Raw genomic sequence first — 23,789 nt, 5'->3', positions numbered from 1 at the left:
AAGAGTCCGAGGAAATCAAGGAAAGAAAGGAGGTGGGATTTATTGTATATACACAAAGACTTTGAGGTGAAAGCATGATACATTTGGGAAGTTACAAATTTTTTAAGTGTGCTCAGAACATAGGATAAGAATAAAGAAAAATCACAGAGCTGAAATTTGAGAGATAGGCAGGGACTGTGTCTTTAATTGCTTGGTAATTCATGATAAGGAGTTTGGATTTTATTCTAAAATCAGTTGTCATCAAGATTTTTAGCAAAGGAATGACTCAGATACAAGGGGAGGGGAGTAAAACACAGGGCTGAAAATGAGGATTTGGGGAAAGTCTGCTGATAGGATTCCCTGTGCTCCTCTACCCCCTTCCAGCAGCCATCAGACGCACTCACTTCCCATGAAGGAGACAGGTTCATTTTCTTGAGACACTGAATGATCTCAGAGAAATAAACCCTGAATAGATTGATGCTTCAGGTTTTCCTCAAGAAAAAGGCTGGCTAGCTGTCCTGTCACTCTCCATGGAGTTGCATCAGTCAGCAAGCCTCAGTTACACAACCAGACCTTTCATTCAGGTTTAGTATTTCTATTATTAATTACTAGAGCAGTATTAGATTTACAGAGACATTAAACAGAAAATACAGAGAATTCCCTTTTACCCCTTCTCCCTCCCACACGCAGTTTTGCCTACCATTAACGTCTTTGTGTTAGTGTGGTATATTTGTTACAATTGGTGAATTAATACTGATACATTATAATTATTAACTAAAATCCATAGTTTACATTAGGAATCACCCTTTGTGTTGTACAGTTGTATGGGTTTTGACAAATGCATAGTGTCCTATATCCACCATTACCATATCATATACTGCTCTAAAAGGCCCCTGTACTCCACCTATTCATCCTCCCTACCCTAATCCCCTGGCAACCACTATTTTTTTTTTTTTTTGAGACAGAGTCTCACTCTGTCACCCAGGCTGGAGTACATTGGCGTGATCTCTGCTCACTGCAACCTCCACCTCTCAGGTTCAAGAGATTCTCATGCCTCAGCCTCCCAAATGGCTGGGATTACAGGGATACACCACTGCACCCGGCTAATTTTTGTATTTTTAATAGAGATGGGGTCTTGCCATGTTGACCGGGCTTGTCTTGAACTCCTGGCCTCAAGTGATCTGCCCACCTCTGCCTCCCAAAGTGCTGGGATTACAGGTGCGAGCCACCATGCCCAGCCCACTGATTTTTTTTTTAACTGTCCCTATAGTTTTACCTCTTCAAGAGTGTCATATATTTGGAATCATAGAGTGCGTAGTCTTTTCATTTTGGCTTTTTTCACTTAGCAATATGCACTTAAAGTTCTTCCATTTCTTTTGGGGGCTCGATAGTTCATTTCTTTTTATCTCTGTGTATTCCATTGTATGGATGTTCCACAGTTTTGTCTATCCATATACCTATCAAAGAACATCTTGGTTGCCTTCCAGTTCTGACAAATTTCAGTAAAGCAGCTATGAACATTCATATGCAGACTTTTTGTGCGGACTTAAGTTTTAGACTCATTTGGGTAAATACCTAGGAAAGTGATTGCTGGATTATATAAGACTATACTTACTTTTGTAAGAAACTGTCAAACTCTCTTCCAAAATGTCTATACCATTTTACATTTCTGCCAGCACTAAATGAATGTTCCTGTTTCTCCATATCTTAGCAGCATGTGGTATTGTCAGTGTTTTGGATTTTAGACATTCTAGTAGATGCGTAATAGTCTCATAATCGTTTTAATTTGTAGTTCTCTTACAACGTGATATTGAGCTTTTATGTGCTTTTTGAAGTGTTTGTTTTCTTGTTGGATTTTAAGGATTCTTTGTATATTTTGGATAAGGTTCTTTATCACATGTGTGTCTTGCAAATATTTTCTCCCATTCTGTGACTGGTCTTTTCATTCTCTTAACAGCGTCTTTCAAATAGCATAAGTGGTTGCTTTTCATGAAGTCCAGTTTATTGACTTTTTCTCCCATGGATCATGCTTTTGATGTTGTATGTAAAAACTCATCACCAAACTCAAGGTTACCCAGATTTTCTCATGTGTTTTCTCCTAAACGTTTTGTATTTTTGCATTTTACATTTAGAGCTATGATCCATTTTGTGTTAATTTTAGGGGAAAACGTATGGTCAGTGTTGATTCATTTTTCTGCATGTGGATATACACAGTTGGAACTAGTGCCAACACTACTTGTTGAAAGGACTGTCCCTTTCTCCATTGAATTGTCTTTGTTTAGTTGACCATACTCATATGGGTCTACTTCTGGGTTTTCTGTTCTTTTACATTGATCTATTTTCTGTTCCTTCACCAATACCAACGCTGTCTTGATTACTGTAGTTTTATAATAGGTCTTAAAGTCAGGGAGTGACAATCGTCCAACTTCGCTGTTCTTCATTATCGCGTTGGCCATTCCTTGTCTTTTGCCTCTCTGCTTTAAACTTCAGAAACAGTTTGTTGATATCTACAAAGTAACTTGCTGGAATTTTGATTAGGAATACATTGAACTTATAGATCAAATGAAGAACTAACATTATAATAATATCAAATCTTTCTCTTCATGAACATGAAATATTTCTCCATGTATTTAGATCTTCTTTGCTTTCCCTCATTAGAGTTTTTTAGTTTTATTCATACAAACTTTATGTATATTTTATTAGACATCTAAATATTTCTCTTAGGTACTAATACGAAGTGTCTTTTTAATTTTAAATTCTAACTGTTGGTTGCTGGCATATTGGAAACCAATTGACTTTTGTGTAATTACCTTGTATCCTGTAACTTTGCTATAATCACTTAATTGTTTCAGGTTTTTTTAGACAATCATGTCATCTGCAAACAAAGACAGTTTTATTTCTTCCTTCTCAATCTGTATATCTTTTATTTCCTTTTCTTGTCTTATTGCTGTAACTAGAACTTCCAGTACAATGTTGAATAGGAGTGGTGAGAGGGGATATCTTTTCCTTATTTTCTGTCTTAGAAGAAAGACATCTGGTTTCTCACCATTAAGTATGATGTTAGCTGTAAGGTTCTTATAAATGTTGTTTTTCAAGTTTAGGAAGTGTCCCTCCCTTTCTTGTTTGTTCACAGTTTGTCTATCATGAGTGGGCGTTAGATTTTATCAAGTGCAAATTCTGCATCTACTAATATGATCATGTGATTTTTCTTATTTAGCCTGTTGATGTGATGGATTACAGGAACTGATTTTTCTTGTCTTTTTATTTTTTTTCCTTTTTTGTGGAGAATGGGGTGTCACTGTGTTGCCCAAGTGGGTCTCACCCTGGGCTCAAGCCATTCTCCCGCCTCTGCCTCCGTAAGTGCTGGGATTACAGGCATAAACCACTGCACCCAGCCCATTAATTGATTTTTAAATGTTGAAACAGCCTTGCATACCTGGGATAAATCCCACTTGGTTGTTATGTATAATTCTTTTTATACATTACTGGATTCAATTTGCTAATATTTTGTTGAGAATTTTTGCATCTCTGTTCATATAGTTTCCTCTCTTGTAATGTCTGTGGGTGGTTTTGGTATGAGGGTGATGCTGGCCTCAGAGAATGAATTAAGAAATGTTCCCTTAGCCGGGCACAGTGGCTCACGCCTGTAATCCCAGCACTTTGGGAGGCCGAGGCATGCGGATCATGAGGTCAGGAGATCCAGACCATCCTGACTAACACGGCGAAAACCCATCTCTACTAAAATTACAAAAAAAATTAACCGAGCGTGGTGGCGGGCGCCTGTAGTCCCAGCTACTCGGGAGGCTGAGGCAAGAGAATGGCATGAACCCAGGAGGCAGAGCTTGCAGTGAGCCGAGACTGTGCCACTGCACTCCAGCCTGGGCAACAGAGCGAGACTCTGTCTACAAAAAAGAAAAGAAAAGAAAAGAAATGTTCCCCCTTCTTCTGTTTTCTGGAATAGATTGTAGACAGTTTGTATAATTTCTTCCTTAACTGTGTGTTAGAATCCTCATTATTTTCCTCAGCAGTCCCGGTATTTAATCCACGTCAAATCCTCTCTACTCTATCTCCTAGAATATTTTAGGAGCTAAGTTTTTTCTTCCTTGCCTTTTCACCCTTACCGCAGCCCCAGTCACACCTGTAAATATAAACTCTTTTTGAGCCCTACCTTCATATTACCTTACCCCCTAGGCTGTGAGTTTTATAAAAGCAGAGATCATGTCTCTGTTGTTCGCTATGTTATCTACAACACCCAGTGCCGTGCCTAAAACATAGTATATGCCCACTAAATATTAGTTGACTCCCTCACCTAATGTCCTTGTATAGTTCTCAACAGTTTACAAATCACTTTAGTGTTCATTATCTTCTTTGATCTCTAACTGTGCAAATTAAGCTGGGGATGTAGCAATACCTCATATTTCTCATGAGAAAAGTGCCACTCAGAAAGATCAAATAACTTGTCTTAGTTTATTCAGTTTTGAAATGGGAGCCATTAGAATTAATCCAGGTCTACTAACTTCAAGTTTTAGGGCTTTTCTTCTGTATCTAACACTAATCAAGGCGTTTCTCATACCCACCTCACTTTATCAGATCCCCACTGAAAAATGTAGGGAGCAGCAGTTACTTAGATGCGCAGTTGCTCAGATACAACTGAAAAAATTAGTTTTTCCAAAAGAAGTGGTCACATGATAACAGATTCTTACAGATCTTGATCTTCATGTGTTTATTCAGACTGATGCCTGGGACCCAAATTACACCGTCTTTTTGTATGAATATTAGGTGATAAGAGAACATTTTAAAGACCGTGTTTATGTTGTATACATTCTATCTTCGCTCTATGGCAGAAGTAATTTTTAGCTTCTGAGAAGCTGTTTATTACTTTCTCACTGAGGAAAGGCAAACAAATTATTTATAGACTCTCCTGTTTAGGGCATCATTCATATTTTAAAGCAGTGCTCAATTAATAAAGATTTTTTTATTTTAAACATATACATACATGATACAGTAGGTACCAGAAAGCAATAGGAAAAAAAAGTGGTCATCACATCTTTTCTAGTGTGTGTCTTGAAAAACACATTTACATGGGTACCCAAGTATGCTCTTCTTTCATAGTTTGCAAACAACTTAAGAGAAACCTCAGCATTTATTCATTGCTAAAGAATCTAGCTGACATCTTTGGAAAATAATTTGAAGAGCTAGTGGTTTGGTGCATGCTTTGCTAGAAGCTTTGAGCTCCCTTTTGCATTCTATAATTTATATGTTGTCCCAGCATGAGATTGTTTTCATGATTTTGCTTTTAAATTATGTATATTACAGTGAAATGTACTGATACAAATATAGAAATGACCTATAAAGATTTCTTTTTCCCAGAGTTTAACCTTTTAAGACCTCTTTGTTCTCCAAACCACCTTCGTTATAAACACATGCCAGAGCTCTATTGTCATACTGGATCCACATATTATAGTAAATATTTTCATAGAGTTTTCTAATAAGATATTATACCATCTGTTGATATTTGGCAAATGTGTACTTACTAAGAACTTGACCAAATGTATAATTAAGCATTAACAAGGGTCTGTTTTTATGCAAAGAAAAATAAAAAGAAAAAATTGTCCAGTGGGTATATGGCTTTGAGTTGTTTTTTCGCTGAAGGACTAGTCTGAGATATCTATATCTTGCCTTTTGTAAATGATTTCCACATATTTGACAGATATCTTTAGCTTAGTGATATGATTCCTAGCTGTGAAATATAAATTTTTTCTATTAAGCTTAAGTGATGTGTTCAAGCCCAAACTTGTTAATTTGATAATTACTACACATAGTTATTTTGTGCCTTGGATTTCTTCAGCATAACCCTAGCAGTTGAAGAGGCCAAAGAAACCTCTGGCAGACAATCTCATGCTGCTCTAGACAGACTCAAAGCACTGAAAACCAATCTTAGTTAGGAACTGCACGACCTATTCTGCAAGAGCCATCACTAGAACCCAGAAGAGAAAAATAAGCAAATCCTGAGACAATTCTTGTACAGGTTTTTCCTGCTTCCATAGACCTTTTTTCCTTCTGAACTCACACTCTTAACAGTACCAAGACTCCCTAAGAAATAGCCAGACATGTTTCTCATGTTTTCCAGCAATCATTAATTTATCATTTAGTTACCTATGTTAGAAACCCATATGTTCAAGCAAGAAGTAGTTTATTACTTAGTTTATTAGTTTTTGTATCCATACTTGGGAGACCAGTATAGTGTGGTTATTAAAAACATGATTTCTGAAGTACCTAGATTCAAATCCCATCTTACCTGCTTGATAGTTTTGTGACTTAGAGAAGTTTTTGTAACCTCTTTAAGCCTCAGTTTCTTTACTCACAAAACCTGTTGAAGGAATTTAGTAATGTGGTAAACATAAAGTGCTTAGTACTGTACTTGGCATATGCTACTCACTTAAAATAGCAACTACTTTTATCATAACTGTGTAGCTGGATTCTCCTATTTGGCATGGAAAAGAGTCATTTATGTCATATATAACTTGATATTAGAGAAAAGTAATAGACTTGACTGATTTGTTCACAGTTTTTAAATTATAATTATTAGTCTAGCCAAAGGTCAGTGAAGTGAGCACATACATATGCTGATGGGGATAAAAATCCTAAAATAAACTTTGGTAGAGCAATTTGGCAATATATATTGATAGCCATGAAAATGCCCTTTGAGTCTATAGTTTTCTGTCTAGAAATCTCTAAAGAATCAGAGATTCCAATTGAGATTTGCAGCCACTAGCATTTGATAATAGTGGCTGGAGTTTGGGAAAGGGGAAAAGTAAAATGTTCAAAGCAGAAAATGAATAAAACATGATATTTTCACATAATTTATATTCTGTACCTATTAAGAAATACTTGTAATGTGTCACAAGAGTAGAGAAAAAAAAGAAATATTTGATGGTATGGAAAAGTGCTCACAATACACGGTTGAGTTAAAAAAAAGATATAAAAATATTTTGTAAAATACTCCAATTTTATACACTAAAAACTATATCCCTCTTTCCCTTCCTTTTCTCACCTCTCCCAGAAACAAGACTAGAGAAATATACATCAAAATATCAACAATGTTTATCTCTGTTTGGATTTCAGTTTTTGGTGTGGTTTTTTGTTTTTTTGTTTTTCAATTTTGTTTTTTGTTTTGTGTGTGTGTGTGTGTGTGTGTGTGTTTTGGTACACTTCAGTGTTTCCAAAATGTACATAATAAACAAGTTACTTGGCATACCTCATATGAAATGCAGTGGAGGGAACATTGGATATCTAGGTATCTGTTGTTTATCAGTAATGACTTTACTGAAAAAAACTTCAAAAAACTGAGAGCTGTTTTCTCAGAACCTGTTTGTCTCCAAAACTGGTGCGATTTAGTTGGTTAAGGGCAGGAGGTGGCTAAATGGGATCCCAGGAGGAGTTGTTGGACAGATTCTGGGTATTCCTGAGTACACTGGTTTTAATGTAACAGATAAATAAGAGTGCAAAGAGGGAGAGTTGCTGTTTTATATGAAGGAGAGGAAGCTTCTTGCGGAAACAAAATAAAAGTAAAGTTTAATTAGACTTGCAAGGATTGTTAAGAAAGAGGCTTGGATAATTTAAATTTTGTTTTTCAAAAATATTTGAGATGATCAGAGGAAGACTATGGTACATTTCCAGTGGAACATTTGTGGAAGAATAAATATTTTGTGACTGTAGAAAAATACTTAAAAGCATTTGGCTTTTTCAGATAACTTACATTTTAAAGTAATTTTAAAATATAGAATTATAACAGAGTTATATTTTTTTCTAATTAGGATCCAGTTTATGGAAAAGGAAAACTTGGAGAAATCCAGGGACTTATTCTGGGAATGTTAGATACCTTTAACTATGAACAAGTAAGTAAGCTACTTGTTACATCTAAGTCTGTCCTAAGGTAGAAAAATGCTATTTTCTTTTCTTTTGTACCTATACTTAAAAAAAAAGTTACCATCTATTTACTGGCAGTTAGGTAGACTGAGGTGTATGTGTGTATATTTATTTCAGTTTTTAATTTCTCTCACCAGGCATGGTAGCTCATACCTGTAATGCCAGCAGCACTTTGGAAGACTGAGACAAGAGGATTGCCTGAGGCCAGGAGTTCGAGTCCAGCCCAGGCAACATAGCAAGACTCTGTCTCTACAAAAAATAAAAATAATTAGCTGGGCATGGTGGCATGTGCCTGTAATTGTAACTACTCAGGACGATCAGTTGAGCCCAGGAGTTGGAGGCTTCAGTGAGCTATGATTGTGCCAGGTGACAGAGCAAGACCCTGTCTCTAAAAAAAAAAAAAATTCTCTTGACCTTGATTTGTGTACACACACACACACATTTCAGAATGTAGAAATGCATCTAATTCAAATTTAGTTTATTTTAATTCATTGACAGTGAAACAAATATCTTCTTTTTCAAAATGAAAGTATGAGAAACTTTCTGGAAAAATAATTTAGTACAAAGCTATACCACATGAAAAGGAAGGGTCAACATGAATATAGAAAATTGCAAAATAAAATTAAATAAGTATTATTTTAAACATTCTGAAACAGATAGTTGTCACTAACCATTGTATTAGTCCGTTTTTATGCTGCTGATAAAGACATAGCCAAGGCTGGGCAGTTTACAAAAGAAAGAGGTTTATTGGACTTACAGTTCCACGTGGCTGGGGAGGCCTCACAATCATGGCAGAAGGTGAAAGGCATGTCTCACATGGCGGCAGACGAGAGCTTATGCAGGGAAACTTCCCCTTATAATACTGTCTGCTCTCGTGAAACTTATTTGCTATCATGAGAACAATACAGGAAAGACCTGCCCCCATGATTCAGTTACCTCCCACCACATGTGGGAATTCAAGATGAGATTTGGGTGGGGACACAGCCAAACCATATCACCATAAATGGTCATTAGTCTTCCCTTAACTCAAAATTGTCTTTAGCTTTAAGTCTCAGTAAGCGCCAGCCTGGTGTTCGGGCTTTTTTCTTTTCTTTTTTTTTGAGACGGAGTCTGGCTCTGTCGCCCAGGCTGGAGTGCAGTGACCGGATTTCAGCTCACTGCAATGAGCTCCTGGGTTTACGCCATTCTCCTGCCTCAGCCTTCCGGATAGCTGGGACTACAGGCGCCCGCCACCTTGCCCGGCTAGTTTTTTGTATTTTTTTTTAGTAGAGATGGGGTTTCACCATGTTAGCCAGGATGGTCTCGATCTCCTGACCTCGTGATCCGCCCATCTCAGCCTCCCAAAGTGCTGGGATTACAGGCTTGAGCCACTGCGCCCGGCTCGGGCTTTTTTCTTAGTGTACTGCAAAGTGACTCCTGAAGCCACCTAGGAAAAGTACAATTTAGGTCTGTTGGAGACAACGTCTGCTTTTTTTTTTTTAAGAATCTGTGAGAAGAAAAAGGAAAATCTGGGTGACAGCTTTTCTTAGAATGTTGTAAGAATTGCAGTTTGGCTAAGTGTAGCCCAGTGAAGCTTGATACTCCTGCAGGCACAGATTCCACGTTAGCAGAAGTAAAGTTGAGTGCAAGGCAGAAAATGTTTACCAGTTTTGGAACTATGTAAGAGGAGAAAAACATGATACTGATTGGAAAGAATGAGACCATTAGAACCAAAAGTTTTGCGTTACAGGTAAGGTTAAAGAGCTAAGCTGTATAGCAAGGAGGGCAGGCAGTACCTAGCTCTATCTTCCCCTTCAGGACTGAGAGAAAAGAACCCAACTACATAGCCAGATGATATATACCAACGTTAAGAATGTGATACAGGGGAACATCACACAATGGGGCCTATCATGGGGAGGGGGGAGGGGGGAGGGATTGCATTGGGGAGTTATACCTGATATAAATGATGAATTGATGGGTGCTGACGAATTGATGGGTGCAGCACACCAACATGGCACATGTATACATATGTAACAAACCTGCACGTTATGCACATGTACCCTAGAACTTAAAGTATAATAAAAATAAAAAAATAAAAATTAAAAAAAAAAAAAAAAGAATGAGATACAGTACAAAAACAATACTTTATAAATACATAGAGCCTTAAAATGACTTAATGTGATAGCTGTTAAAATGTCTTTATGTGACTTAATGATAGATGTCATGGTCTTGAGTAGATGCAAATGACTTCTAAGTGCTGATCAGGAAAATGTTATCTCTCTGCCCAAGGAAGATGAAAATGGAGTAGTGGCCATTAGCTTTACTAGTGAAAAGATATTTGAAACATTACCATGAATGCAGTTTCAATAAAAAATCTGGGATTCAGACTTAGCTGTATTCTTTATTACAACACTCTGAGCCATTCAGAGAGCAGTTATTATATAAATGTAATAAATAGATTTGGGCTTATCTAGTCATTTGAAAGCCATCAATACTGAATTAAGCTACAGAATGGCAGAGTTCACATTTCTCAGTAGAAACTAATGACAGACTTGAGAATCTCATAATGTATACACTCACCATTACTCTGCACATTGAGGTTAACCGCTTGAATTTGTGAGGTTTTGATTTTTTTTGTTTCAACAATTTTATCCCTTTATAATGTGTTCCAATTTTATATCCTTTATAATGTGTTGGTAGTCGAAAACTAAACAAGTGCTATTCACCATCCATCTTCTCTATCTCTTTCATTTTATAACCTTTTGTTTGTTTGTTTTTTGTTTTGTTGTTTCATAGACCCTGCTGGAAACAACAACTAGCCTTCTAAACCAAGATCTCCATTGGTCACTGTGTAACCTGAGAGCTTCGGTCACCAGAGGACTGAATCCCAAACAAGATTACTGCTCTATATGTTTGCAACAGTACAAGAGACGCCAAGAAATGGCTGATGAAATTATTGTCTTTAGGTAAGAAAGGGAAATAAATGTTACATGTATGGTACATGTACATCTGTGGCATTACCAGGCAAGAATACACATGGATACACAGACAGGCAGTCATTCTAACAATGAACATGATAGGCAAGTTCCTGCCCTCACAGACCTTACATTCTGCATTGGGGTGGAGGTTAGGGTGCCCAGGCGAGACATAAATACAGAGGAATAAGAGCTTTGGAGAAAAACAAAACGCAGGACAAATGGATAGAAGGATGACCTGTTCAGGACAAGTGCTATTAAATGAGGGAAGGCATATCTGAGGACATGACCTTTGAGCAGAACAAGAGAGGGAGGAGTAAGGGTGCTGAGAGGTGTTTGGATTCCAAGTATCCTTTAAAGGTAGGGATAATTTGCTGGTGTATTAGATGCGGAATATGAGAGAAAAATGAGTCTTTGGTCTGAGCAATTGGGTAAACATGTACCATTGTCTAAGATGAAGAAGATACAAGGAAGTGGGGAAATCAAGAGTTTCGTCTTGCACGTGTTAGGTTTGATATGTACTGTTAGACATCAAGTAGGGATGCCAGCTAGACAGTTCTTGAAGTCAGAAATCTGGAGATGTGTTAAGACTGGAAAATTTTAATTTAGAAGTTGTCAGTATATGATATTTAAGCTACATTGCAAAGAGAGAAGAACCCTAGTGCAGAATGAAGGTGTTGGTCTCAGGAGCAAAGACAGCTCATCTAGAATGTATGAATAGAGGTAACACAATATGGCCAAACTTCCTGAGTTCAGATATTGACTCTGCTACATGCCAGCTGTGAGACCTTGGACAAGTTATTTAACCTCTTTATATTTTAGTTTCCTCATCTGTAAATAGGGTAATAGTACCTACCTCCTAGTGTTTTGTGAGGATTGAATGAAATGATTTATATAAGGCACTTGTAACAGTGCCTGGCATGAGTAAGCACTATCTGAGTGTTAGTTCTGCATGAAGATTGGTAGACTTGATGGTTGGAAGAGGAGGTAGTTCTCTTCACACGAAGAGCCCATTCAGGCGAGAAATATTTATTGAGCACCTGCTGTATGTGAGCTGCTATTCAAGGGGATAGGATACAGGAGGAACAAAACAAAGGCTCTACCCTCATGGAGTTTACATTGTAGTGTCAGGGATAGACCAAAAAAATAAGCCAACAAGTGAAATGCCAGATACTGATAACTACCACGGGGGAAAAAATGTTAAAGGAGATACATACAGAGTGTTTGGTGGTGGATGCAGATATTTTATATAGGTTGGTCAGGGAAAGGCTCACTGTTAAGGTGACTTATGAACAGACAACTTAAAAATTAATTAATAGAAAAATAATTAATAGATACATGAGTAAAAATGAGCTATGCTATAGAGATAAAGGAATGTTGGGAGCTACTAATTTATAGAGTAGCCCGGAAAGCCTTCTTGTTTAATTGACATTTGACGGGATCTAAAGGAAGTGGCTGTGCAACCTCAGAAGAGAGTACACCAGGCAGAGGAGCCAAGTGCAGAGACCATGAGGCGGGAGAGCCTTGGAATTCTTGAGGATTAGTGAGTAAGGAGGCTAGTGGCACCTAAGCAACCAAGGAAGGGGACAGTGAAAGAGACTTCAGAGGAGCAGAGGCCAAATCATGTAGGAGCTGGCCCAAATCTAACTCATTTTTATAATGAAAGTGAGACTTTTACTCTGAGATGCGAAGCCATTGGATGATTTTGAGGACTGGGGCGGTGACATGATCTGACCTATGTCTTAAGGATTACTCTGACTGTTGTGTTAAAGGACTAGAGAGATCAAGGGGGAAAGCAGACGGATCAGTTAATATATATATATATATGCACACACACACACACACACACACACAGAGAGAGACACACAGAGAGAGAGAGGAAGAAAAAAGAAAAAGAATATAAAGACTATAGAAAAGAAAAGGATTGATTTCTGAAATGTCCAACATTTTAGGTTAGAGAAATGAAGACAAATCAGTGTAGATGGCTGAGAATTATTCTCAGTACTCAACTTCTGGGAGGCTGATTTAGTCATTTAATGTAATCAATAGGGAATTTCTTTATATGAATAGTGTAAGGATTTACTACATCAGTGACATTTTTGTAAATGTTTAATCAAATCACAACACTTGCCTTGAATTTGGTGATCAGACCATTCATGTTGTTATTAAGCTACTTAAATAATTATGATTCTTTCCAGTTGCCTTTTTTTAATTTTGTTTTTTTCTTTTTGAGATGGAATCTCATTCTGTCTGCCAGGCTGGAGTGCAGTGACGCAATCTCAGCTCACTGTAACCTCTGCCTCCTGGGTTCAACCGATTCTCATGCCTCAGCCTCCTGAGTAGCTGGGATTACAGGTGTGTGCCACCACACCTGGCTAATTTTTTGTTTTTCTTGTTTTGTTTTGTTTTTTGTTTTTTTGAGACAGAGTTTTGCTCTTGTCGCCCAGGCTGGAGTGCAGTGGCACGATCTTGGCTCACTGCAACATCTGCCTCCCGGGTTCAAGCGATTCTTCTGCCTCAGCCTCCCAACTAGCTGGGATTATGGGTACCTGCCACCACACCTGGCTAATTTTTTGTATTTTTAGTAGAGGTGGGGTTTCACCATGTTGTCCAGGCTGATCTCAAACTCCTAACCTCAGCCGATCTGCCCACCTCGGCCTCCCAAAGTGCTGGGATTACGAGCGTGAGCCACCATGCCCAGCCCCCCGTTGCATTTTTTTCAGACTATCTGAAAATGCCATCCGTATTTCATAGTTTGGTAAATGAACAGAAGTTCAACTCATCCTTTGGGTAGTTTGTAGTCAGAGAACAGTGATTTGTTTGTACTCACAACATAAGTATACAAATATATGAATGGGATTTTTAAAAAGTAGAGGACAGCAGCAAGTACATTCCCTTTCTTGTTTCTTACCCTGTACAGCCATCAGTGCCTTTCTACTTGTTAGATATCTTTATTGCTTCTAAGTACACTTACAAGCTTATGTTGATGGATTTTGTGATAGTAAAAAGGACATATTCGTTGCCTTCATTTTGCAGCTGTGGCCATTTGTATCACTCATTCTGCCTTCAAAACAAAGAATGCACCATGGAAATTGAGGGCCAAACAAGATGGACATGCTACAAATGCAGCTCAACTAACAAAGTAGGAAAACTCAGTGAAAATTCATCTGAAATTAAAAAGGGAAGGATAACCCCATCACAGGTAAGATTTGTTTTCGTGGCAAAATGGAGATGGTCTTTTCTTACCAATGTCATTTGGGCCTGGTTTTCATTTTCTTCGGTTCCCATAGGTCTCAACAAATTTACCTGATGGGTATTGGGTACATGAAATGTTCTTTTAAGTCCTATTTAGTGTTTGAAGAGCCTCTCCTCTCTACTTAGTACAGAAAAAAACATGAATTTGAGAGCAACAGATGACATTTTCTGCCTTTAAAAGGCTGAAGATCTAGTTGGACAGATGAGGTGTACACACATGAGCCTGTTTTTAAGACCCTTTGACATAGTAACAGCCCAGCAAATACAGCTGAATACTTGCGAGTACCAATGAGTACCTATATGATAAGAATGCAGAATTATGACTTTTAAGTAGGGCTGATGATGGACAAGGTGCATGCACATATGCTCTTTCACTGCCTTTGGAGTCTGACTGCTGGACTAGATGATAATTTTATGTATTTTACAGCCTTTTTTTTAAAGCAGGCAGTGGAGCAGAATTTGAACTCTACCGCTTGATAGTTTTCAGGAGAACAGAGCTTGACAACACAAGGGGTTCAATGTGGAGAAGTTACTGGGACTGGGACTTGATCATTGTGCTCTACTCAGCTATACTTCCTCTTTGAAGTAGTATCATATTTTTGGCTTCCCGTTCCTTCCTCTGTGCTACCCTATCCTATAATTGGCCCTCACATCACATAGTGAAAAGTTGGGCTTGTTACTTTTCTCTTTTTGTTTGTTTGTTTGTTTGTTTGTTTGTTTGTTTTTTTGAGATGGAGTCTCGCTCTGTTGCCCAGGCTGGAGTGCACTGGTGTGATCTCAGCTCACTGCAAGCTCCACCTCCTGGGTTCACGCCATTCTGCCTCAGCCCCCTGAGTAGCTGGTACTGCAGGTGTATGCCACCACGCCTTGCTAACTTTTTGTATTTTCAGTAGAGACTGGGTTTCACTGTTAGCCAGGATGGTCTCAATTTCCTGACCTTGTGATCTACCTGCCTTGGCCTCCCAAAGTTCTGGGATTACAGGCGTGAGCCACCGCACCCGGCCTCTCTTTTTGTTTCACCAGCCATCAGCATTGTATTAGAAGCAAAGCCTGAGAAAACCTCATGACTAACATCTCTCCAGATAACAATGTAGAACTTCTACTCTGCAGTGGTAGCCTTTCCATTTATACCTTCCCCAAGTTTGTATTGAACAGTGTGATAGGCACTTGCCTGGTGCCTGGGGATACAATGGTAGACAAGGCAAACATGGTCTTGTCTTGCAGAGTTTACAGTCAATGAAATTATAAAAGGATTTTTAACTAAGTACTCTCAAGTTTTTTCTGACTCCAATTCAGTTCAATTCTAATACTACCTAGAGTTAGAGACTCCATAGTTTAAGGGTTCAGTTCCATAAGACAGTCTTGGCCGGGCGCGATGGCTCAAGCCTGTAATCCCAGCACTTTGGGAGGCCGAGACGGGCGGATCATGAGGTCAGGAGATCGAGACCATCCTGGCTAACCCAGTGAAACCCCATCTCTACTAAAAAATACAAAAAAACTAGCCGGGTGAGGTGGCGGGCGCCTGTAGTCCCAGCTACTTAGGAGGCTGAGGCAGAATGGCGTAAACCCGGGAGGTGGAGCTTGCAGTGAGCTGAGATTCGGCCACTGCACTCTAGCCTGGGCGACAGAGCGAGACTCCATCTCAAAAAAAAAAAAAAAAAAGACAGTCCTCACTTTAGATGCCAGTCACAAAGTACTCAGGCTACCTACTTTTGTCTGACTTGGCTGCAAATTCAGTGGTCCCCATGACCCCCTCTCGGGTTCCATAATTCACTAGGATGACTCACAGAACTCAGGAAACACTTTATTTACATTTACCAATTTATTATAAAGGATGCAACTGAGGAAGAGCCAAATGGAAGAGATGCATAGGGCAAGGTTGGGAAGGGGGATGAGGAGTGGTAGAGATTCCATGCCCTTTCTGGGCCTAGCACCTTCCTAGCACATCAATGTCTACACTAACCCATAAACTCCTCAACCCCACTATTTACAGGTTTTTCTGGAGGTTTCATTATGTAGTCATGCCTGTTTAAATTATTGGCCATTTATGATTGAGCTCAATCTCTAGCCCCTCTCCCCTCTGCACAGGTTGGGAGATGGGGCTGAAAGTTCCAAACCTCTAACCATGGCTTGATCTTTCTGACACCCAGCCCCCATGCTGAAGCTGCCTAGGGGTCTCCAGTCACCAGTCATCTTATTCTCATGCAAAAGACACTCTCATCACTCAGGAGATTCCACTTGTTTTAGGAGCTGTATGCCGAGAACCTAAGACAAAGGCCAAATATATGCATTTTTATTATACCGCAAGTACTTACAGATGAACTATGCTGTAAGATAACGAGTAGATACGAAATAGGTATGAGGGATCATGGAAGGCTTCCTAGAAGTGCCATGTTAGCTTCCCTTGAAGGGAAAAAAAGAGGAGTAAGCTAGACAAGTTTAAGTGCAAGGGTAGACAGCAAGGGGAGTATTGCAGGCAGAGGAAACAATACATGGAATAAACACAGAACTAGAAGGTAAGCACAATGGAATCAAGAGGGTCAGAGAGAGTGATATGAGGTGAGGCTCATTAGGCAAGCAAGGACCAAGTTAAGTACTTACGTGTGCCAATACTTATGGCATTATATTTTTTCATTGGTAAGTATAATGTTAACTGTGGAATTTTAGTATGTAACCTTTATATCATGTTTAGGAAATTCCCTTTTATTCCATGTTTTCTTGAGAAATTTTTCATGAATTGGTGTAAAATTTGGAAAGCCATTTACACTACATTGGTGGCCCTCTTCCCTTATTCCCCACACCTCCTGCAGTGAAGAAAGGTAATCTGTTTCATTGAATTTCTTCCTTCTCAAGCATCAAGAAAGGGGAAACCATTTTATTTAATTTTATTTTTAAATTTTTTATTTCCATAGTTTTTGAGGAACAGATGGTTTTTGATTACTTGGAAAAGTTATTTAGTAGTGATTTCTGAGATTTTGGTGCACCCATCAGCCAAGCAGTGTACACTATTGCCCAATGTGTATTTTTTTTATCCCTCACTTCACTCTAGTCCTTCCCCCCTCCCTGAGTCCCTAAAGTCCATTGTATCATTCTTATGCTTTTGCATTCTCATAGTTTAGCTCCCACTTATAAATGAGAACATAAGATGCTTGGTTTTCCATTCCTGTGTTACTTCACTTAGAATAATGGTCTCCAACTCCATTCAGGTTGTACAAATGCCATTATTTTGTTTCTTTCTATGACTGAGTAGTATTCCATGGTGTATGTATACCACATTTCTTTATCCACTCCTTGGTTGGTGGGCATTTTAGGTTGGTTCCACGTCTTGCAGTTGCAAATTGTGCTGCTATAAACATGCATGTACAAGTGTCTTTTTTGTATAATAACTTCTTTTCCTTTGGGTAGATACCAGGTAATGGAATTGCTGCATCCAATGGTAGTTCTACTTTTAGTTCTTTAAGGAACCTCCATACTGTTTTCCATAATGGTTGTACTAGTTTACATTCCCACCAGCAGTATAAACGTGTTCCCTTTCCACTACATCCATGCCAACATCTAATTTTTTTTTTTATTTCTTAGGGCCATTCTTTCAGGAGTAAAGTGGTGTCTTACTGTGGTTTTAATTTGCATTTCTCTGATAGTTTAGTGATGTTGAGCATTTTTTCACATGTTCGGCCATTTGTGTATCTTCTTTCAAGAATTGTCTATTCGTGTCCTTTGCCCACTTTCTAACGGGGTTGTTTTTTTCTTGCTGATTTGTTTGAGTTCCTTATAGATTCTGGATGTTAGTCCTTTGGTGGATGCATAGTTTGTGAATATTTTCTCCCACTCTATGGGTTGTCTGTTTAGTCTGCTGATTTTTCTTCACCTGTGCAGAAGCTTTTTAGTTTAATTAGGTTCCATTTATTTATTTGGGCTTTTTTTTTGCATTTGCTTTTGGGTTCTTGATCACGAAGTCTTTGCCTAAGCTAATGTCTAGAAGAGTTTTTAATGGATTCAGGTCTTAGATTTAAGTCTTTGATGCATCTTGGGTTGACTTTGTATACAGTGAGAGTTGAGGATCCAGTTTCATTCTTCTACATGTGGCTTGCCAATTATCCCAGGCACCTTTTGTTGAATAGGGTGTCCTTTCCCCACTTTATGTTTTTGTATGCTTTGTCAAAGACCAGTTAGCTGTAAGTATGTGGCTTTACACCTGGTTTCTCTGCTCTGTTCCATTGGTCTGCATTCCTATTTTTATACCAGTACCATGTTGTATTGGTAACGATACCCTTGTAGTATAGCGTGAAGTTGGGTAATGTGATGCCTCCAGATTTGTTCTTTTTGCTTAGTATTGCTTTGGCTATGTGGGCTCTTTTTTGGTTCCATGTGAATTTCAGGATTTTTTTTTTTCTAGTTCTACTTAGAATGATGATGGTATTTTGATGGGAATCGCATTGAATCTGTAGATTGCTTTTGGCAGTATGGTCATTTTCACAATATCGATTATACCCATCCATGAGCAAAGGTATTTCCATTTGTTTGTGTCATCTATATTTCTTTCAGCAGTGTTTTGTAGTTTTCCTTGTAGAGGTCTTTCAACTCCTTGGTTGGGTATATTCCTAAGTATTTTATGTATTTATGTATTTATTTATTTATTCTTGCAGCTATTGTAAAACGAATTGAGTTCTTGATTCTCTTGGTTCGTTGTTGGTGTATAGCAGTGCTACTGATTTGGGTATGTTAATTTTGTATCCTAAATCTTTATTGAATTCCTTTATTAGATCTAGGAGCTTATTGGATGGGTCTTTAGGGTTTTCTAGGTATACAATCATGTCATTGGTGAACAGTGATGGTTTGACTTCCTCTTTACTGATTGGGTGTCCTTTCTTTCTTCCTCTTGTCTGATTGCTCTGGCCAGGACTTCCAGTACTAAGCTGAATAGATGTAAGTGGGCATCCTTGTCTTGTTGCAGTTCTCAGGGGAAACCATTTTAAAATTGGATCTACACATCAGCAGCAGGTTTGTTTCTGAGGCTATCTCATTCTGCAGGACAGGAAAGATGACCCAACATTTTCGTTATCAGGAAACTTCAGTAAGATCAAATCTAGACACTTTATTGTAATTGTATGGAAGACAGAAGGAGAACTATTTTGTTTTTTCTTAAATTTTCCTCTAGCTGTCTGTGTCCCTTGATTTTCTTGCATAAGATATTGTAAAAAGATCTAGTGGGTTAGGTAACATAAGAAGGAAGAGGATATGAAATTTATCAAATACATGTGTTAGATGTTTTATGTTAGTCTTTACATCAAGTTATGAGGGTGATATGATCCTTATTTTACAACTGTAGGAACTATCTGTAGCTCAGAGAATGAGGGCCAATATTTGACCTCAAGTTTGTAAGACCATTATCACCCCGAATTGTCCTAACACCAACCTAATCTGTTTTTATTCTGGCTTTATTGAAACCTGGTAAAGCTGATTTTTCAAATACATCCATACTATATTGGCAGTCCTAATTAAGATTTCTCACCATTGTGTGAACCATTCACATTTCCAGTTAAAAGAAAATTTAAAATGAAAATACTAATTCTACTATGATGGTTTCTATTAAATTTTGTTATACGAAAGTTTTACTTTGCTTCCTTAATTTCCTTTAAAAATCTGTCATCCTGGTTAAGTTCTTACGCAGTGCATGGAGAGCAGCACAAGAGGGCCCAGTGACTCAGACATCAAGCTGAAACAGTCAGTCAGCTTCCACCTGTTGAGCTCTACACCTAGAAGATGGTGAATGCATTGGAGTCCCCTCACTGCCTTTGTAATGGGATCCTTCTGTCAAATAACTTTTTATTGCATCTTTTTCCAAGACGTGAGATAATTAACTTTTACTTCTTCAGTTTCTGGCTCCAGCTCTACAGGATGCAAGAGTTACCCTCAAAACTATGGTCATGGCAGATAAAGTCTTTCTTCCTGCCACTTCTGTCTCACTGCTTTTTTCATCACTGGTCAATACATTCAATACATGCAACCAATAATTCAGACATTATAGTTGTCTGCCAACAAGGTTACATAGATGTGATGGGGGTTATTCCCCAGAAAGCCTGCTTTCTTCTGGAATAAGCACTTTTAGTCTTCAAAAAAAGGAGAAATGACCCAAATTACTTTCTTTCCTTATCTCCCCCTCTTCCTTCTTCCCCCAAGCTTACTGAAAATCAGGTCTATAGAATAGGCCTTGTAAATCCATCTGATTCTCTTTCTGATTTCTCTACATACTACCCACAGGAGAAACTAATTTCAACTGAAGTACTCAACATTCTAGTATATTTTCTCAATGAACATTACTCAATCAGATAATTTATTTTTTTAATTTTATTTATGGTTTTTGAGATGGAGTCTCACTCTGTCGCCCAGGCTGGAGTGCAGTGGCACGATCTCGGCTCACTGCAAGCTGTGCCTCCCGGGTTCATGCCATTCTCCTGCCTTAGCCTCCTGAGTAGCTGGCACTACAGGCGCCCACTACCACACCTGGCTAATTTTTTGTGTTTTTAGTAGAGATGGTGTTTCACCGTGTTAGCCAGGATGGTCTCAATCTCCTGACCTTGTGATCCACCCGCTTCGGCCTCCCAAAGTGCTGGGATTATAGGCATGAGCCACTGCTCCCGGCCTATCAAATAATTTAAATTTCTCCTTTGATTATTTCTTTATTAAATTCGTAGTAGCAAATAACAATCTTCTTTGGCATTGATTAGCATGAGAAGACATTATCTTGCTATTAATTGTTAAAAAAATAGTATTTGTTAGTCAACAGGCAACTTGATATAAATTCAAAGAAAAATATCTAAGATTTGCTAGATTTCAATTAACAGGGCTTGGAGTTCTTGAGAGTAGGTAATAAGCTAACACATTGTTATGTCCCAGAACATTCAAGTTGTTATTCCTTTTAAAACTTCAAAAGCAAGAACATACTTAGACACTCATTAGGGAGTTTTATATGGTATTGTTCAGAATCAGCTGAGTTTTTCCCCACTACTTGGAACTGGTTTTATTTCTTGGTGTTTATTGTTCTCTAGGAAAATGTTTTGTCTTTTGGGGTAAATGTATAAATAATGCCAGGAGGAAGTATGAACAACTTCCAAGTAAGTATTCAGTAAATGATACTTATGTTCACTAGCCATAATTTTCTGTTAACCATTGCACATTACTTAATTGTTTTGAATTCCCACTATACTTGCAGATTCAGTTTACATGCCATTTAATGAAATAGGAACAGTGATATTAATGCCTGTTTTCATTTGTCTATTTTAAAAGAATATTAGCTTTCTGATATAAATAGGCCATATCAATACTATATTGCTATAATTAAATATATATTACTATAATTAAACCAAATACTAAAAAATGAGATTTCAGTGTTCAGCAGTAGTGTCATTTCTCAAAAAAGTGTCTTCAACATTAAACTTATAAATTAAATGAAGATTAGTATATGTCAGAAGTACATAGAGATGATTGATCATCCTAATATAAATGCAGCATTTTGAGGATACTTTTGCCCATTTTCCAATAATCTTGTTATTGTACTGTAGTACTAAGTGATTAATTACTTCAGCCAGTGTTTAATGTTAAGTGATTGATTACTTCAGCCAGTATTTAATGTATGCCTGCATTGAGCCAAACACTATTCCTGGTATGACAATACATTGGTGAATAAAAAAATAACCATAGTTCCCACTATCATATAACTTGCTATCTAGTAAGGGAACTAGACATAAATAATTAAATAAACAAGCATTATATCAAGTATATAGCTTCAAATTGTGATAGGTACATAATTGGCATAAAGGGAAATAGTAGAATATTATAGGGAAAATAGCATGAGGGAAACGTACTTTAGATGGTTAGGGAATCTTTTTATGCAGAGGTAATATTTAAGCCAAGACTTGAAGGCTAAGGTGGTACCAGCCATGTGAAAACCATTTCAGGCAAGAAATTTCAGGCAAGAGAGAACAGCAAGCACAAAGGATCTGAGGAGACAAATGACTTGTTCAAGGAACTGAAAAAAGATCAGCAGCTGGAACATAGTGCCTAAAAGGGAAGATGGCCAGGAATGAGGTTGAAGAAGTGGGTAGACAGGGCCTGGTTAGCCTTAAAGACCCTGGTAAACAGGTAAGGGTGCATTATATCTAATATATAGTTTCAAATTGTGATAGGTACTTAATTGACATAAAGGGAAAGAATAGAATATTACAGGGAGAGTAACATGAGGGAAACCTACTTTAGATTAGGAGACAAATAACTTGTTCAATCAAGAGTTTGGTTTTATTCTTAGGAAACACTGAATGTGATTGCAGTTGTAGAAAATGAATAGATAGCCAGATTTGTATTACCAGCCCGGTTCTCACTTATTTTCCAGAGCTGTGTAACAGTCAGACTTTTGAAGTTCTGTAAATTTGTACATTTCCCTTTGATGCAGAAAAATCTTCATACAGACAGAACTAAGGATGAAAATAATACCAAGAAATTGTTTTTAGTATTTTTATAGAACTAAGGCTTTGATGGAAATAGGAGATAAGGACATAAATTTTGTTGTCCAATAAAAAGTGAAAAAAATGCAATTTTACCAGTGATCAAAGAAATGCAAGCTAAATCAACTATACAATACCATTTTTTTTACTTACTAAGCTGGCAAATATTTAAAAATACATAATTAAACTGAGACACATTAAAAATACGTATGCATTTACATTGATAAGGATGTGAGGAGACAGATACTTTTATGCACTACTAGTGGGAATGCATATTTGTGTGAGTCCACAAGCCCTTGTCTAAGTCACTTTGACCAGATATGTTTCAGAATTCAGAATTTTTGGATTTTATAAATGTAACATGAAGACTTTCACTTCAGGACAAGATGCATTTGGAGGGGTTTTTTTAGGGGGGGGAGGGGCAAAATACATAAAATAATGGTTCATAAGACATTGGACACCAGTCAGTGAAAGATAGTGACCCCTGAAAAATAAGAAACAAATGACATAAACCCTAGGATTTCTACCAGATTACTCCCTGGAGAAAGTTTTCATGCCATGACTCAGAGAGGGAGAACCAAGGCAGAGCTTAGTCTCTCTGGGTCAAGGGGACAGAGCTCAGAGTCCAGGAAAGACAAGGTGGCTAGAGTTTGCAGGATGGAGTATTAGGAGAGAGCCATACAGAGGGCTCCATAGATCTGCAGAAGGTAACGTTTGAGTATTCAGTGTAGTACTTACCCACGTACCCACTGTGTGAGGAAACTACTTCAGGTCAAAAAAAACAGTGCCACCCAAAAGGATTAGATTGAACAATGTCCCAGACTCACAAAGAGCCAAAAATAATGCTTGCTCCCACCAGCCAGCCTGGAAATCTTCATAAATCCCAAGGTAGCACTGAGAGTACTAAGTAAGTTCTTAGCCTCAGTAGCGGGGAAAAGAATTAACTTTAAACTAACTGCCACTTTGATCTCACCTAACAAAGCTTAAAAGCAAAAACCTAAAAAGATAAAACTATTTCCAAGTGTTTTAACCACATTGCAGAACAGAGCTTAGCAATGTATAAAGAATTATTAAAATATCCAATACCCAACAAGATAGAATCCACAATGTCTAGTATTTGATCAAAAAATACTAGGCATGCACAGAAGCAGGAATATACAAGCCATGATAA

At 38.0% G+C, this 23,789-nt stretch overlaps 1 protein-coding gene across 2 annotated transcripts in view; it reads left to right on the top strand.

Moving 5' to 3' along the window:
- VPS8 (VPS8 subunit of CORVET complex) overlaps window positions 1-23,789 on the top strand; it is a 259,046-nt gene that overhangs the window by 190,604 nt on the left and 44,653 nt on the right. For both annotated transcript variants that reach the window (XM_026454890.1, XM_026454891.1), the window contains 3 exons: window positions 7,797-7,877; window positions 10,684-10,853; window positions 13,899-14,064. In XM_026454890.1, the coding sequence (XP_026310675.1) occupies window positions 7,797-7,877; window positions 10,684-10,853; window positions 13,899-14,064 (417 nt within the window). The remainder of the gene's footprint in view (window positions 1-7,796; window positions 7,878-10,683; window positions 10,854-13,898; window positions 14,065-23,789) is intronic.

Source organism: Piliocolobus tephrosceles, chromosome 2 (genome assembly GCF_002776525.5).
Source record: "Piliocolobus tephrosceles isolate RC106 chromosome 2, ASM277652v3, whole genome shotgun sequence".
NCBI lineage: Eukaryota > Metazoa > Chordata > Mammalia > Primates > Cercopithecidae > Piliocolobus > Piliocolobus tephrosceles.
This window is presented reverse-complemented; position numbering and strand designations above follow the sequence as displayed.